The sequence below is a fragment of the Rhinolophus sinicus genome, linkage group LG01 (assembly GCF_036562045.2).
Source record: "Rhinolophus sinicus isolate RSC01 linkage group LG01, ASM3656204v1, whole genome shotgun sequence".
Lineage (NCBI taxonomy): Eukaryota > Metazoa > Chordata > Mammalia > Chiroptera > Rhinolophidae > Rhinolophus > Rhinolophus sinicus.
This window is the reverse complement of record NC_133751.1, coordinates 179182634-179197560: the sequence shown is the minus strand read 5'-3', so window position 1 is coordinate 179197560 and position 14927 is coordinate 179182634. Positions and strand designations below refer to the sequence as shown.

Genomic DNA, 14927 nt, shown 5'->3' with positions numbered 1-14927 from the left:
TAGAGTTGGGGGTGGGGTGCGATGAAGAGTGAGGAGGAGGGGCAGAGACAGAGGTCTCCGGATTCCAGAAATGACAGAAGAGTGTGTAACATACATTAAAAAGTAATGCTGTAGTTACTGTAGATCTTAGTAACCTCAGCGCATGATTTATTTTCTTTCCTTATTAAGTCAAGAGCTTCCACCGTTTCATTTAATGGAAGCACTAGCCGGCTTCTTTTTGGCATATCCGAAATGCCAGCATTACTACTCTTGTGCTTCAGGCTGTTAGTATATAAAATCAGGAGTTATTGAGCAGAAGCTCTGAGACACCATGATAGTCAATCTGATAACTGAGATGGCTATGAAGTGACTAATGTACCGGAGCATATACAGTGTGGATATACTGGACAAAGGGATGATTCACGTCTCAGTAGGGACAAAGCTGGACAGCGCGAGATTTCATCATGCTACTCAGAACAACAGCAATTTAAAACTTATGAATTGTTATTGTTTTTTTCAATTTTCCATTGAGTCTTTTTGGACCATGGTTGATCACGGGTAACTGAAACTGCAGAAAGTGAAACCATAGATAAGGCGGGGACTACTGGTCCTCGTAAATCTCCCCTGTAAACACTCAATACCTTTATGTAACCTGCTATATGTGGGAATTAACAAGCTGTAGTCTCACAGGTAAAAACAAGAAATTGATAGGACATTCTCACCTTCCTTGAGTAGGGGATATTCACTGAGATCAAGATTTCTTCAGGCTTAAGATCTGCACTGGGGCACTTTCTGAGAAACTGCTCATTTAAAGGAATCTGTCGTTCTCCTTCTGTGGAAAGAAATGACACTTTCCCTGGAATATGTTCTATTAAGCAATCAAATTTCCAAGACTTTGGAAATAATTCTACCAAAACCCCAGGGAAACACTGGGAAAAGAACTGTTCTTTCTGTGCTTAACAAATCTTTCACCCCATAATGGTACTGTGCAAGGTTTCTTCCCATCTGGGTTCCATTTTTGTTTGTTTGTTTTTTTTGCCTTCTTTGCTTCTACATAAAAATATCTAGCAGAGTAGCCCAGAGGTCAGGAAGAACAGGACCTTAGCAGTCCTCTTCCTGAACAGCACAATTAATCTCGAGCTTTGTGAATAGGGAGTAAGTAGTAATATCCCTGTTGATATTCTGATGAAGTCATTCAACAAACATTTATTGTTTATAACTGGGACCCTTATTAGGTACAGTAGTGAATAAATCAATTGTCTTTAATGAAGTTTTCTACTAGTGAGGTGATATCATTTTGCTTACATCTTTTTCTAGTACCTAAAGAATTTCTGTTCCTTAATCAATATATTGGAGGGAGAAACAGAAATAAGACTTTGAGATGAAAACTAAGAATTTTTTTATTTTTATATTCACATCACAAAACCTCTTTCTCATTATATGATTTTTAAAAGAGATGTTAATTAAATTAATAACTATGAATGCAAATCTTCCTCTTTAAGATAATTTTGTGGTTTAGATGATATGCAGAGTAGGTATTTAACAATGCAGGTAATAGAAATCTAGTCCATATTTTTAAATGAAAACAGATTTATAGAGGATCAATTAGAAATTCCCAATAATTGTTGACCAAGTTGGAATAAGAGAAATAAATTAAAAGTCCTGAACTTAGTTTCAAAAACAAAACTCAAGCTAATAAATAGAAAATGAAGCCCAACCATTGTTCAACAGAAAAAAGTCTGTAGGCTTCCATCAAAGACAACCTAAGCATGAGCACACAACGTGATGTGGGTGCCACCACCCTCTTGCACCACCTGGAGAAAGTCTTCAACCAAGGGACCCGATCATCTCAACAGCCTGTAGTTCTCTCCACTCGTCAGATTACATCGAGGATACTACCACCACAAGCGTGTTCAATGTTTGGTGACCAGTAGGGAAAATTATCCAGCACAAGTCCTCAACAAGAAAGAGATGAAGACATTGGGAGTGTGCGGAATTAGGACCAGACTGACTAACTTTCCACGAGTCAGAACAATAGAGAGAATTATTAATATTATAAAGAATAGTCACAGTCAAAACTGGACTTCGTGCATCTCCAGTGAGACAAAGCATAGGAGAAGTAGGTTTAATTACCCCCAAGAAGGGGCTATCACTTACCTTTTGATAGCAAGTTGAGGGTACAGTTGCCCACAGCCAGGAGGGGATTTAGATCTGAATCTAGATGCCTGCTCACAATGTGGCCCCCTAAAGACTGTTTAAAATAATGAGTTATTTTCCGTCCAGCTGTATAATTATGAAAACACAAGTGATAAAACAAGAATTAAGCAAGGCTTTAGAGAACTACTCTTTTTGCCTGTTCCAAAAGAATGAAAATGTTATGATTCGTCAGGGATAGTCATTCAAGGGACACACGCCCGAATTTACTGTCATCAAATACATACAGCCATGTTCCTAATCTGGGATCCAGCCAGAGTCCTTAGGTGCTTCAAGAGAGCATGGTACGTTTGCGTCTTCTCCTCTGGGAGCTTTAGGCTTGCGTCAGCCAGGGCATCCTTCACCTGCGCCAGGCTGAGGCCAGCACCTAAGGTCAGCCCTGAAATGAAATCATTTGTAAATAATGCAATGCGATCACTGCTGACCTGGAAATGTCCATTAGATTTCAGATTACAGATATGGGATCTTTATGCTGGATACATGCTGCCCTGCTTGTTGGTGGATATGGTGGTGATGGCGGCGATGGAGGTGGTGGTGACGGTGATAGAGGTGATGGGGCCTAAATGTTTGGAACATTCACTGTATCAAGCACTATATTGAACACTCCACAGAATCTCCTTGAATCCTAACTAGCCTTTGAGATATTTTTAGCCCTATTTCACAGATGACGAAACTGAGGTTCGGTTAAGAAACTTGGCTAAGTTTGTACAGTCAAGAATTAGACCTCAGAGCCAAACTCCAAAGCCACATTTATATTGCTTCTCATCATTGTCATTAAATCAACTTCCTTTATCAGAATGAAAAAAAAAAAAAAAACAGTCTGTAAGCTGCTTAACACATAAACTTGCTTTGCTTATTACTGTGTTCCTGGAGAGCAAAGCCCGTGATCTATTCATCTTTATCTTTTATCCAGCACTTAGCACAGTACCCTTCACTGAACAGTGACATTTCTAGGATACGGCAGACATAGAAAGTTCTTTAGTAAAAATCTGACTATTCAGACAATTAGTAGCTCGTATAATTATAGAGAATTCTTCCCTGAGCTGCCTCCACAATGTTATCATTCTTATGCTGGTAAGAAGAGAATCTCTGTATATCATAATTAGAAATAATTATTTCTCTGCTTATCTGCGGGGCAAAGGAAATAAATTGATCAATGCATTTTAACTAAGAAAGCATGGTCCTTAAGAACTCACCATCACCCGCATACTTTATAACACTCAGTTCTTCAATTCTATCCGGAGAAATTATAACTGGGTGAAAGACACCTTTGAATTTCACTTCAGGCCCTAAAGGGTTAGAAAAGAAAAAAATAAGACTAGGATAAAGGGGACTAACTGTCTTTTAAGTTTTGAGATTGTGATGAAAATTGATGTCTTTATATAAAAACTGCATGTTTCTATTGGTCTGTTCACTGCCAAATCTCTCTGGCTCCTAATCTGTTATGGAACAGGCCTCCTGGGTGTAACTGTGCACTGCTCAGATTAGGGGCAATAGGAATTCACTTTCATAATGGAAATCGTGCAAGTCTCTTGAGCAATGCTGAGGAAGTCAAGTCTCCATGAATAAACATAGTATCTCAGACTGTTTTTCCTTAGAAATGCCTATATGAGGTTCTCTCCCCCAAAGTGCTTTTCCTCAAAAGAAGTCCCTGGGGTTCTACATACCCACAGAGGTGTTCCCCATGAGAATAGGGGCCTGGGGATACTTGACTTTAGCTTCTAGAAGTTCCTTCAGGGTCACTGGAGAAATCCACATCATTCTATCGCCAACAAAAACCCTGGTCTTTTGTGGTTGCTTCTCAGCCATTATCTATTGAAAAAGCAACAGGGATTCGAGCCCATCTCATGATAACATTTCTACCTATTTCTGCTCTATCTTTGTAGGAACAGAGGCAGGAAATACAGATCATTTTTAAAACTAAAATAAAAGTGACCTAAAAGTAAAGCTGCTTCATTAGGAATCAGAGTTCAGAATAAAAATATGACAATATTTTACTCCTTCTGGAGACTGTTCTAGTAATATGTCTCCTTTTGGTGCTTTTATATCTCAAAGGAATTCATTTCAATGTTTAAAAATATTTTAACATGCTTAATTTTGTCAAAACATTCTATGGAAGAATAAAACTCAGCAAAACTGGAAGTATAATAGAAAACATGTCTGAATCTACAAATGTTATGATGTCATTCATAACATTTTTTATAGGTTCTCCCTGCTACTTACTGCATTCAACTGTCTCCTTGGGGGTGACACTACCCTCATTCCCTCATCTCTGCCTAGGTCCTACTCTTTAGACCTTGGGCTAAGGATGACAGATGGCCTACTTGTCAATCAGCTTTTGAGAGGATCCATAAACAAATACCCTTCCTGTTATTTCACCATGAATTCTTCTAGGACGAGCTCACCTTTGTCTTACTTACCATTAGCTCGGGAGGAAATATCAATTCCTGCGTTGGATCCAATGGCAGAAACTCCTCTTCTGAGACGAGTTTTAGACTTGTCTTAAAAATAGAAAGTACCAGAAGTTATTGTCATCAGGCAACTCTAACTACAGTACTTTAAGTTCTTTGTGGAATGAGGTCAGAAGAAGAGAGACAACAAAAGCAGCGGCCCGGCCACAATCCCTGGGCTCCAAGTCAAGGCAGGGCTCTGACAGATGTCAGTGAGCCTCCGAAGCTCTGCACATCCTGAACATTTTCTCTGGAGTCTGGGGAAAGCAGAGGAGGCAGGGAGCAACACCAGACACGGCAGAGAACAAAAACATTTCCTGGAACTGCCACCTTTTCTTATCACTACCTGTTGTTCCCTCTCCCCCATATCTCTCCACTTTGCTTCTGGCCCTCGATAAAAGACTTGAGGGAAGTTTTTTGTTTGTTTGTTTTTTAAACGAAGAGAAACTCAGATACCAATGTGTTTTCTCTCCTATAGATAGCTGGACTTGAACAAGAGGAATATCTGGAAGGAGGGATGAAGCTGTTAGATTTTTATTTTATTTTTTAACAGATGGAGTGAGAATGGGAGAGGGGACACCTCAAGTTAATCAATGTGGGCAGTCATTTATTCTTCCTGAAAGTAAGTTGGTCTCTGCTCATGCCTGAGAAACTCTTATTAAAAATTTACATTTCACCAACCTCATCTCCTTCCTCAAATTCTGGTGATCCATTTATCCCTTGATTCAAACAGCAAACCCCATTTTCTTTACTTTGACAGCAGCCAGAAGTCTAGTGGGTGAAAAAAGAAACAAATAACCAGGACTTTATTGCTGATTCTACTAAGAATTTTATAGCTTTACTGAGGTGTAACTGATAAATACAATTGTATGTATTTGAAGTATACAATGTGATGCTTTCACACATGATATTTTGTTAAACGATTACGACCATCAGGTTAATTAACAATTGATCACCTCACATAGTTACCACTGTGTATGTGTGTGGTAAGAACACTTAAGATCTATTCTCTTAATCAATTTCAAGTATACAACACAGCATTATTAACTATTATCACCATAGTAAAAATCTTATAACAAAGTCTGGCACATAGCAATAAATATTAACAATGGTTTATGGTTAATATTAATAGTTTACTAACAATGAATGTTAACAAGTATTATTATCACTGTTCTTATTTATGATGCACTGATTGCATAGTTTAACTTCCAAAGGAAAATCTCATGTCCCTCAATTCAAGGTTGTTTGTTAATCTATTCATTCAACAAATATTGATTGAGTGGTACCCACTCAATCAGTGAATGGTGCCCAGCTCTGGAGATGCACAGCCCTTACTGCTAAGCAGACTGCTGTCTGGTGAATAGACAGAAGAGCAAATGGGCAGTGACATCTGGTGTGGCCCACGCCGTGACGGGGGCTGGCACAGAAGGCTGCAGGAGCACCGGGGTACCTGGCTCAGACAAACAGATCAGGAAAGACCCCTTGGAACCCACAGCCAATATCAAAGGGCTTAGTGACCATTATGTCACCACCAGGGCAAGCTTAGAGAATGAAGATAAGCACCCTGCCCAAGATCAAACAACAAACAACTATTACAGACCTTGAGAAAAAAGTAGCCCTGTATCAGTAACAATGGCTATTACTCACATCACATCTGACAATCCTTACTGTTCTGTTTCATCAATATACTCAACATTATGTTCTTTTCTACTCACTTTACAGAAAGTCTTGCATACATCAATTATGGGCCTGTATCCAGTGCAACGGCACAGGTTACCTAAAGGAGAAAAACCCAGCTCTGTTAATCAAGAAACCCAGAGAGAGGCACAGACTGCCAAATGCATGATGGAAATAAGGACCTCATCCTAGAAGGCAGCCCTATTTGACATGTCAGTCCACCTAAAACCTACAAAGCCAGATTTTTCTTATCAGCAACTTGGGATATTTGGTGGATATACAAAGCCATTGCAAATGGTAAATGAGATAATCTTTATACAGCATTGAATCCAGTGTGTGGCACATGGTAGGTCCAATATCAGTGCTTGTTGCTGTCGTCATCCTCATCTAAAAATAAAAGCACACACACACACGTAACTTACCACCAAGGGCATCAGTTAATTGATCCAGAGAGGGCTCTGGATGGTTCCTGAGCAGCGTGTAGATGGACATCACCATCCCAGGGGTGCAGAACCCACATTGGGTGCCATGACACTTGGCAATCCTTTCCTAGAAGCACAGAAACGATAGAAATGCAGAATGTTGGGCCCCAACCCAGACCTATCGAATCAGAACCTGCATTTTAACAAGATTCCCAGACAATTCATATGCACATTCAAGTTGGAGGAGAGGCCCCAGAAAATCCTTCTCATCCTCGGCTTCTCCCTGTCTTGGTCTGGGAGGCTGTGATGACTAGTCCTCACCAAACTTTGAGCTCCACTGAAAGTTCTCTTACAGACTTGTGCACCTGAAATCTGTGTCACTTTACTAACAATTGTCACCCCAATAAATTTAGAAAAAGAAAAGAAAAGAAAGTTCTCAGCCTTCAGAATCCCCAGGGGAGCTGTACAATTTCCAAGGCTCAAGTAGTACCCATGATCAATTGACTGAGACTCTTTGGGGCTTGGGCGCAGACGTATATTTTATAAAGATTCCCAGGGAGTTTCAATTTGTAGTCCCAAATGGGAATCACTGAGATAAAAGGTTGGTCCCTGGAAATTCTACAGAGAAATGAACTAAATTACACTCAAGTTGAGGGAAAAACAAAAACAAAAAAAGCTCCAAGCTTTTCATTTATTTATTTTTTATTTTATATATATATAATTTAAAAAAACAAAACCAAAAAAAAAACAACACACAAAAAAATAGCTCCAAATATTTCCTGAGTGCTTTTATCTGCCCACTACTGCCATAAAGCTTTAACACCTAGAAGTTTGTTTACAAAGTGCCATCATTAATCCAGAGAACAATCAAGAAGGAAACATTGTCTTTACAGGCATTTCACTTCAGAACCTTTCCCCCCTCTCCCCAAACATGTTCTATTTGGAGTCTAACTTCAAAAGTGCAACCCCATTTTGGAAGCTGTCTTCTGGCTGCATCATAACCAGGAACTCAGCAGCAGTTGCTAAATGAAAGGGTGTTTTCACGCCTCTAAATAGTCAAGTTTCACAAGGGTATCAAGCAGAATCCACTCCTTCTAGGTAATGGGGTTTCATAGAAAATAAACAGAACCCAAGATTCCTTTAACTCCAGGAAATTTGAAGTTTGGCCATTTTCAGTCATCCCTGTCTTTTCCCTCTTTTACTCTCTCCATAAGGTAGTTGACGCTCATCAACTTAGATAAAAACAAGTAGCCACAGCATTTTTATGGACAATGTGTAAATAATTGAGACAGGCGTCTGAGGTGCCTTTCACTTGAGGCAAAGTTCTAACAAGATGCTGCCTTAAGAGAAAAGCCTCAAAATTCATTGACAACTCCTATCGTCTGTCTTCTGAACAAATCCTAAATTTAACAAATGTTTTTGGTAGCTGAGATTCTCATTCAGTTTTAAAATCATATTATTTTCCACTTTATTATTAAAAAGAAGAAAATTATATCCCTCAATGCACATGGCTCTCATTTTTTTATAAGTTTGGAAGATATAAGATGGATAGGTCCTATCTAATTAGAACATAGAAAACAAACCCAATGATGTCAGGGCTTTCTTTAAAAAGAGAAAGTTCTCTAGTTTTCCGAAAGTATCTTACCAAGAAGTCAGTCACAAAATACCCACACGGCCCAGGTTTTACTCCTGGTCCCCGCTTGGTTTCATCTGTTGGCCAAGCAGCGGGGCCCAGAATGCACTCTTGTATGTATCTCAGGGGCTCATTATGTCATTAATGGTTTTCAGAGCACAGAAATCCTATGAAGCAGAGGCCCACCCTCACCTGAACAGCATGAATCCTGGTCTTGGTGCTTCCTATGCCTTCTATTGTTGTGACGGCAGCACCATACAGAGAACAGACAGGGGTCAGACAGGCATTGGCTGGATAATGTCTTCAGAATGCAAAAGAGAAGCATAAATTATATTGTGTACAGTGGGGAAGAGGACGGAGTATTCACTGAGCACCTTTACTATGACAGGTTTTGTATACTGTCTCAGACTTTGAATATATATTTGTATCCTTAGCTCCTGCCCATTTTATAAAAGTAGAATATGAAGGTCAGAGTGATTTGCTCAGGGACACAGCTGGAGTGTCAGAGACAGGATTCAAATTAGACCTCTAAATTCTAACTCCAGAACAGGTTCCACTAACTTTGTGTTTTCTCTTGAATGAGGAGGGGCTGACATTCTCCTCTCCTGTCACCTGTGGTTAATCGCCTAGGGCATATTCTATCATCCAGGCAGGTGCTGAGCCAGGGGTTCATTGGAGAATAAAGTGAACTTGAAATTGTGCTTCAGAAGAAGAAATAGGATGTGGGATACAGAACTCCTCAATCCCACAACCTACAGAAAATGTCCAACGCAAAATGACTTCTAAAATGTTCTCATCCACCAAATAGAACTATAAATGACCAATAAATACATGAAACATATGTTCAACTTCAAAATAATGAAGAGTAATTCAAATGAAGCAATGAGAAACACCATTTTTATCAAAGAAAAGGACAAATATTTTTAAAAGTTGTAGTATGCATTATTAGCAAAGCTTTGGGAAAATGAAACTCATGTATTGTTGGATGAGAATGTAAATTGACAGAGCTCTTCTGGGAGACCCTTTGCTGGAAGGCATAAAAATCTTTAAGACGCATATACTCTTACCCTGCAATTCCACCTCTATGGATGTATCATAAATAGACACACACACACACACACACACACACACACACACACACACACACACCACTGCCACATTGCTTATGATAATGAACAACTAAAAGTAATTTAAGTGATCACTATTTGGGGGTTGGTTTTGGTATACCCAAACAATGGAATGTATACAACAATTAAATATTTATTATTTTCAAAAAATATTCATGAGAAGTTAAGCAAGATATACAGGTTCTAAACAGTTATGCAGTATGCTTCCATATGTCCACATGCAAAAGAAAGATCAAAAGGATAGTATTCACTTATAAATATATGTAAATAGTTCTCGTGTGCCTACATGTGGCAGGCAGAGTCCCAGATGCTAGGATTCATTGGGTAAAATCCTTTCCCTTGTAGAGTGTATATTCTAGTGGAAGGAAGGTAGATAATACTTATGTACACAGACAATACATACTGACATGCATAAATTGAGATGGTGAGAAGTGCTATAAATAAATTCATATAGGCTAAAGGAATAGGGAATTGCAGAGGTGAGGAGGGGGATTGCTATTAAGGGGTGAGCAGGGAGGGATGAGAATTGCTGAAACATGAATCGTATGAAGGAGTCAGACATGAAAGGTTGCAGGAGGAAACATTCTAGGCAGAGGGACAACACACACTCAGGCCCTGAGGCAGAAATGAGTTTGGGATGTTTAGGGGCAGAAAGAGGGACAGAAAGAAAGCCAGTGAGGCCGGAGCATAGTGAATACGGGGGATTCAAAGCTGAGAGACAGGCAGGAACAAGGTAGGTGATAGTAAAGGACAGGTGTCTGAATATTGATCCAAAGGCAATAATAAATCCTTCAGTTCAGATGTAGAAAGTTGTAAGAGGCCTTTACTCTCATTCAAAAAACCAAAATAAGCCATATAAGCTTCATAATATAGTTTTTAAAAAAAAATCATGAAATACTGAGTATGTGAAGAAACGTAAGTGAACTAGACTCCATCAAGTACAAGCCCTTCATAAGACAGAAGAGATAAAACTGTTCACATCTCCAATTGAAATGGACAGAGAGAAGAAATCTGCCTTAGTTAGAGAGGAGTACGGGGAAACCAGACCAACTTTCACCAAACGTTTCATAGCTACATGTGGGCTGATGTAAAAAATTAAAATACAAAGCTGGGCTCACTATCCCCAAACTCTCCCCTCCGCAGACTTCACTGAGTGCTGAGGGTAATGTCCTAAATATAAGGGCAGGGAGGCTGAATACTGGGGCTGAAAGAAACTCTCTAGGCACATTGGCTCTTAGACAAGGCTGTCTGAGAGAGAGCAAGAAAACCAAGAGAAAACTGTAAGCACTCAGGCTTCATAGAAGCGTAGGGCAGTTGCCACCCTCCAGAGGCTAACGGCAGGTGGCATGGCTGCAAGAGATCGCCCAAAGCATAGAAAATGAGACAGGAGAGCACAGAGAACTCCCTAGTGAGACGAAAAAAAAAAAAAAAGGTGGGGGGCAGCCAGACTGTAAAGCAGGGAGGTATGTCCCAGGGTTCAGGAAGCAGGTGGCTTGGCTGTGGAACACAGGCAGATCTCTGAAATCTCACCAGAGCTCAGATCTTTTGCCCTCCTCTGAGATCTGTAGAATGATGTAAAATTGTCTAACATATGCATAATTGGAGTCCCAGGAAAGAATAAGGGAGGGGGAGAGGAGAGGAGAGGAGAGGAGAGGAGAGGAGAGGAGAGGAGAGGAGAGGAGAGGAGAGGAGAGGAGAGGAGAGAGAGAATAAATATTTGAAGAGATAATGGCTTGAGAAGTTTCCAAAGCTGATAAAAGATATAAATCCACAGATCAAGAAACTTGGCAAACCTGAAGAAAGATAAATAGCAAACATGAAAGAGACATTACATGTCATTGGACAGCATTGGTGATTTTTTTTAAGTAGGAGAGTATCGTGATCTGATTTATACTTGAAACAGATCTCTCTGACTCATGTATGGAGAATGCACTACATGGGGCAAGGGTGGGCGCATGGAGATCAGTTAGTAGGCTGTAATATAAGAGAGTGATGATGGCGTCATTCTTCACTGCCTTGTCAGCCTTTTCTTTCCTCCCCAGTCAGCACAGGGAGTCAGACAGCCTTTCAACTTCACCAGGGGATTCTCTGACCATATGTTATCCTCATTGATGGTACATTGTTTTCTAATCCATTCACAGTTCTGGGATCATGTCTGTCTTTTTCATCATTGTACCCCCAGTACCTAGCATAGTTCCAGTCACATAGTAGGTGCTCAATGCATATTTACCAAATAAAGGAACAAAACAAAGTTCAAAAGTACAAAAATTCAATCATATCTGGATTTTGCTGCACAGTAAGTACCTTATCTTCTTGGTGATGGGGTTGTATCGTGATATCATCACTGTGCAGGCACCACAGCCTCCCCCTCCACAGCCATACTTAGTTCCTGTGAGTCGGACTGGAAGAAGCACAATTAAGGATAATGCATTTTCCATAATTGTCTTTCCAGAATAGCGCTGATCTTCAGAAACAACAGTATCAAAGACTCTTAAATATAGAAATAAGTTCAATACATATCAAATGATGTATGTATGTCTTAGCTGCTATTATTTAGAATCTTGTAAATTCTTGATTTTCATGTGTATGTTATATCTAGTCTCCTCCGTTTCAAAACAACTGGACCTCAGGTTGCCAAAAATTGGGCCAAACTAAGAAAAGGAAGAGTCTGTACATATAAGGGCTTGAGTATTTGAAAGCATGAGTACCTTCTACATTTGTTCTGAACTTATCTGTGTCTCTGATGACATACACAGTAAAATGTCAAATCATAAACAATTCTTAGAATATTTGTGCCATACTATGCACATTTGCCATATCTCTCTCTGCTTCTTGGTGGCAGAAACTGCTAGTTGTTCCCCAATATCTGTCGTCTCATTCTTCCTTGGTAATAGAAACCCCAATTTTTAGTTACAAACATGGTTGCCAAGAATTAAAAATACATTTTAAAAGCCTCCTCTGTAGCTAGATGGGGCCATTAACAATGCTAGTCAATGGGATGTAAGCAGAAGTGTTGTATACATGACTTCCCAGAGGGAAATAGCCTCAAAAAGAGAAGGGTTCCTGCGTCTTCATCCTTTACTTCTTCCTACTTTCTGGAATTCAGATATGATCGCTCGACCTCAGTTAGTCATCTCTGAACTTGAGGAGAAAGCTGCATGCCATTTATTGCTATTTGGGATTTTCTGTCACTCACAAGTGAACCAAATCTTAAATATTACACATTGGTGCCATGGATAACCACGAAATCAGTGTTCATTGTTTTTATGTCCAAAGATCTTGAATGACTTCCAGAAGATATTCATTGATGTTTTGAGATGTGTACTTTCTTGGCATTTTACTCTCTCCAGGGGAAAAAGTGTGCAAACTCCCATGGTCATATAATTTTGCATATAACTTAGTGGGTCTACAGAACTCTAGAAGCCCATAGAGTTCATGCATAGCAGGCTAAGAATTCCTTCCTTAAATGACTTTGGTTTAGAAAGTTTTTCTGAGGCAACCTTCTCACGTTCCATTTCTTCATTGTTCTTATTTCCATTTCAGATTTCTGTTCTCTCTTTCTTAATGAGCATAATTAGTCCTCGAATACAGAGTGTCAATATTGTGACTCTTAATTCTACAGAGTGTTTAATTAAACCCTTTTAACATCCATTGTTTTCATTCCCATTGCTAGTTTTTCCATTTACACAATATATCAAGTGCCAAAACAGAGACTGTAAAGAACTTGGTTCTTCCAACAGCCGCAATTATGCACTGCCTACAAAACTAAGATGTAGGGCTTTCTCAAAGGAGAATATAAAACCATAATAACAGGGAATATGACTCAGTACGGCTCTTTCACCTGATGAGGATATCAGACACACACACACACACACACACACACACACACACACACAGAGCAAAAAAAAGGATACGCTTCTTCCTCAGATATGGTAACAGCATTGTTTCAGGATCGACATTGTTTTCTGTCACCTGTACCAGAAGGAAAAATAAGAGTTATGCACACAAATCTGAGAGCTAGTGTCATTTTCGCATTGGTAGGCTTATGTTAACTTGATGGCAATGCATATTACTTAACTATTCTACTCATATTTGCAACTTGATTTAATGTTGAAGGAACATCTGTGATACACAAATCACCTCTCTTAATGTAGTTTAAGATGACCCCACCACCACTTTGTCACTGTCCTTGCTCCTGAATCATCACCATTAACCGTTGTCTAAGGCAGTGGTTCTTTCTCCTAATAGAAACACGAGTGACTCCTGTCCAGCTTCTTGTAGAAAGTCTGAAGCAGGTGAAGGAAAAGATAATAAGTAGAACAGAATGGGGAGGGAGAGAGAGAGGAAGAGGAAGACGGAGAGAGAGAAGAAGAGGGAGAGGGAGAGAGACAGAGAGAGACAGAGAGAGCGACAGAGAGAGAGAGAGAGAGAGAGAGAGAGAGAGAGAGAGAGAGAGAGAGAGAACTGCTGGAATAGAATAGCCTCTGAGAAATTGATATAGTTTTTTTCTTTAAAGACTCATTTGCCTATCATCTTCAAAGAAATACAGTTTCCAGAAAGAGATCACAACCAACCATGGCCCCCAAATCAAAGAAACAAAGGAGAAGAGAAAACAGATATGCCAAGTGATACAAAGATAGGTAAGCAAGGACACCCCTAAGAAGCAAGTTTGTGTGGGCAGCCCAGCAGCACAGCAGAAAAGAGCATACGTGAGGGGGCATGAATGAAATGTCATGACTGGCTGTCTTCCAAAGTGATCACTTTTTCTCTTTTTTTGGTTAAAAATGTGGATTTCTTTTAGATTCATAAATAAAAGCATGATTTGCTTCATGATTTCAGGAGAGTTCCTCTTTCACATTCTGGGAAGTAGATGGTGGTGGGGAACATATGCCTATTCTAAGGCTGCCTCCTTACCCTCAATTCTAAGTGGCCGCATGCTGGGCAAAGTGAGGCATGTGCCAATTACCTTTAGGTGCCCTAAGGTCAGGTCTGTGCCCTAAAGGAGTCTGCAATATAGTACTAAGAAAGATGTCGTTTTGTGCGTGTGTGTGTGTGCGCGCGTGTGTGTGTGTGTGTGTACAAGGAGAACTGTGGAATTCTTCATTTTCTTTCCCAAACTTCTTCCTTTCTTTCCCCTAACTTGTTTAATAGCCTTGCCATCTGCTAGGTCATCTAAGATTAAAAATCTGAACTATTTTCAACTTTTTCTTTTTTTCAACCTGTCATAATCAGTTTCACCAAGTCCTGCCACTTACACATCCAAAATGATTCTCTAAACACCCTTCATTTCTACTGCCACTCTCCAAAATCAACCCTTATTATCTTTTGCCTGAGCAATTGTAACAGCGGCCGAACAGGTCTCCTGCCTCCATTCTCGGCACCCACATGCCACCTACCCTCTATACTACACTACTACCAGAGCTAC

General features: G+C 39.8%; 1 protein-coding gene across 1 annotated transcript in view; it reads right to left on the bottom strand.

Annotated features, from left to right (window-relative positions):
• Nucleotides 1-14927, bottom strand: part of LOC109455125 (aldehyde oxidase) — a 73697-nt gene that overhangs the window by 48621 nt on the left and 10149 nt on the right. The window contains exons 2-13 of the mRNA XM_019746480.2: nucleotides 13417-13474; nucleotides 11807-11903; nucleotides 8568-8676; nucleotides 6743-6869; nucleotides 6359-6420; nucleotides 5325-5414; nucleotides 4614-4694; nucleotides 3861-4005; nucleotides 3390-3482; nucleotides 2421-2572; nucleotides 2137-2230; nucleotides 702-811 (exon numbers count right to left, since the gene is read on the bottom strand). Of these exons, the coding sequence (XP_019602039.2) occupies nucleotides 702-811; nucleotides 2137-2230; nucleotides 2421-2572; nucleotides 3390-3482; nucleotides 3861-4005; nucleotides 4614-4694; nucleotides 5325-5414; nucleotides 6359-6420; nucleotides 6743-6869; nucleotides 8568-8676; nucleotides 11807-11903; nucleotides 13417-13474 (1218 nt within the window). The remainder of the gene's footprint in view (nucleotides 1-701; nucleotides 812-2136; nucleotides 2231-2420; nucleotides 2573-3389; nucleotides 3483-3860; nucleotides 4006-4613; nucleotides 4695-5324; nucleotides 5415-6358; nucleotides 6421-6742; nucleotides 6870-8567; nucleotides 8677-11806; nucleotides 11904-13416; nucleotides 13475-14927) is intronic.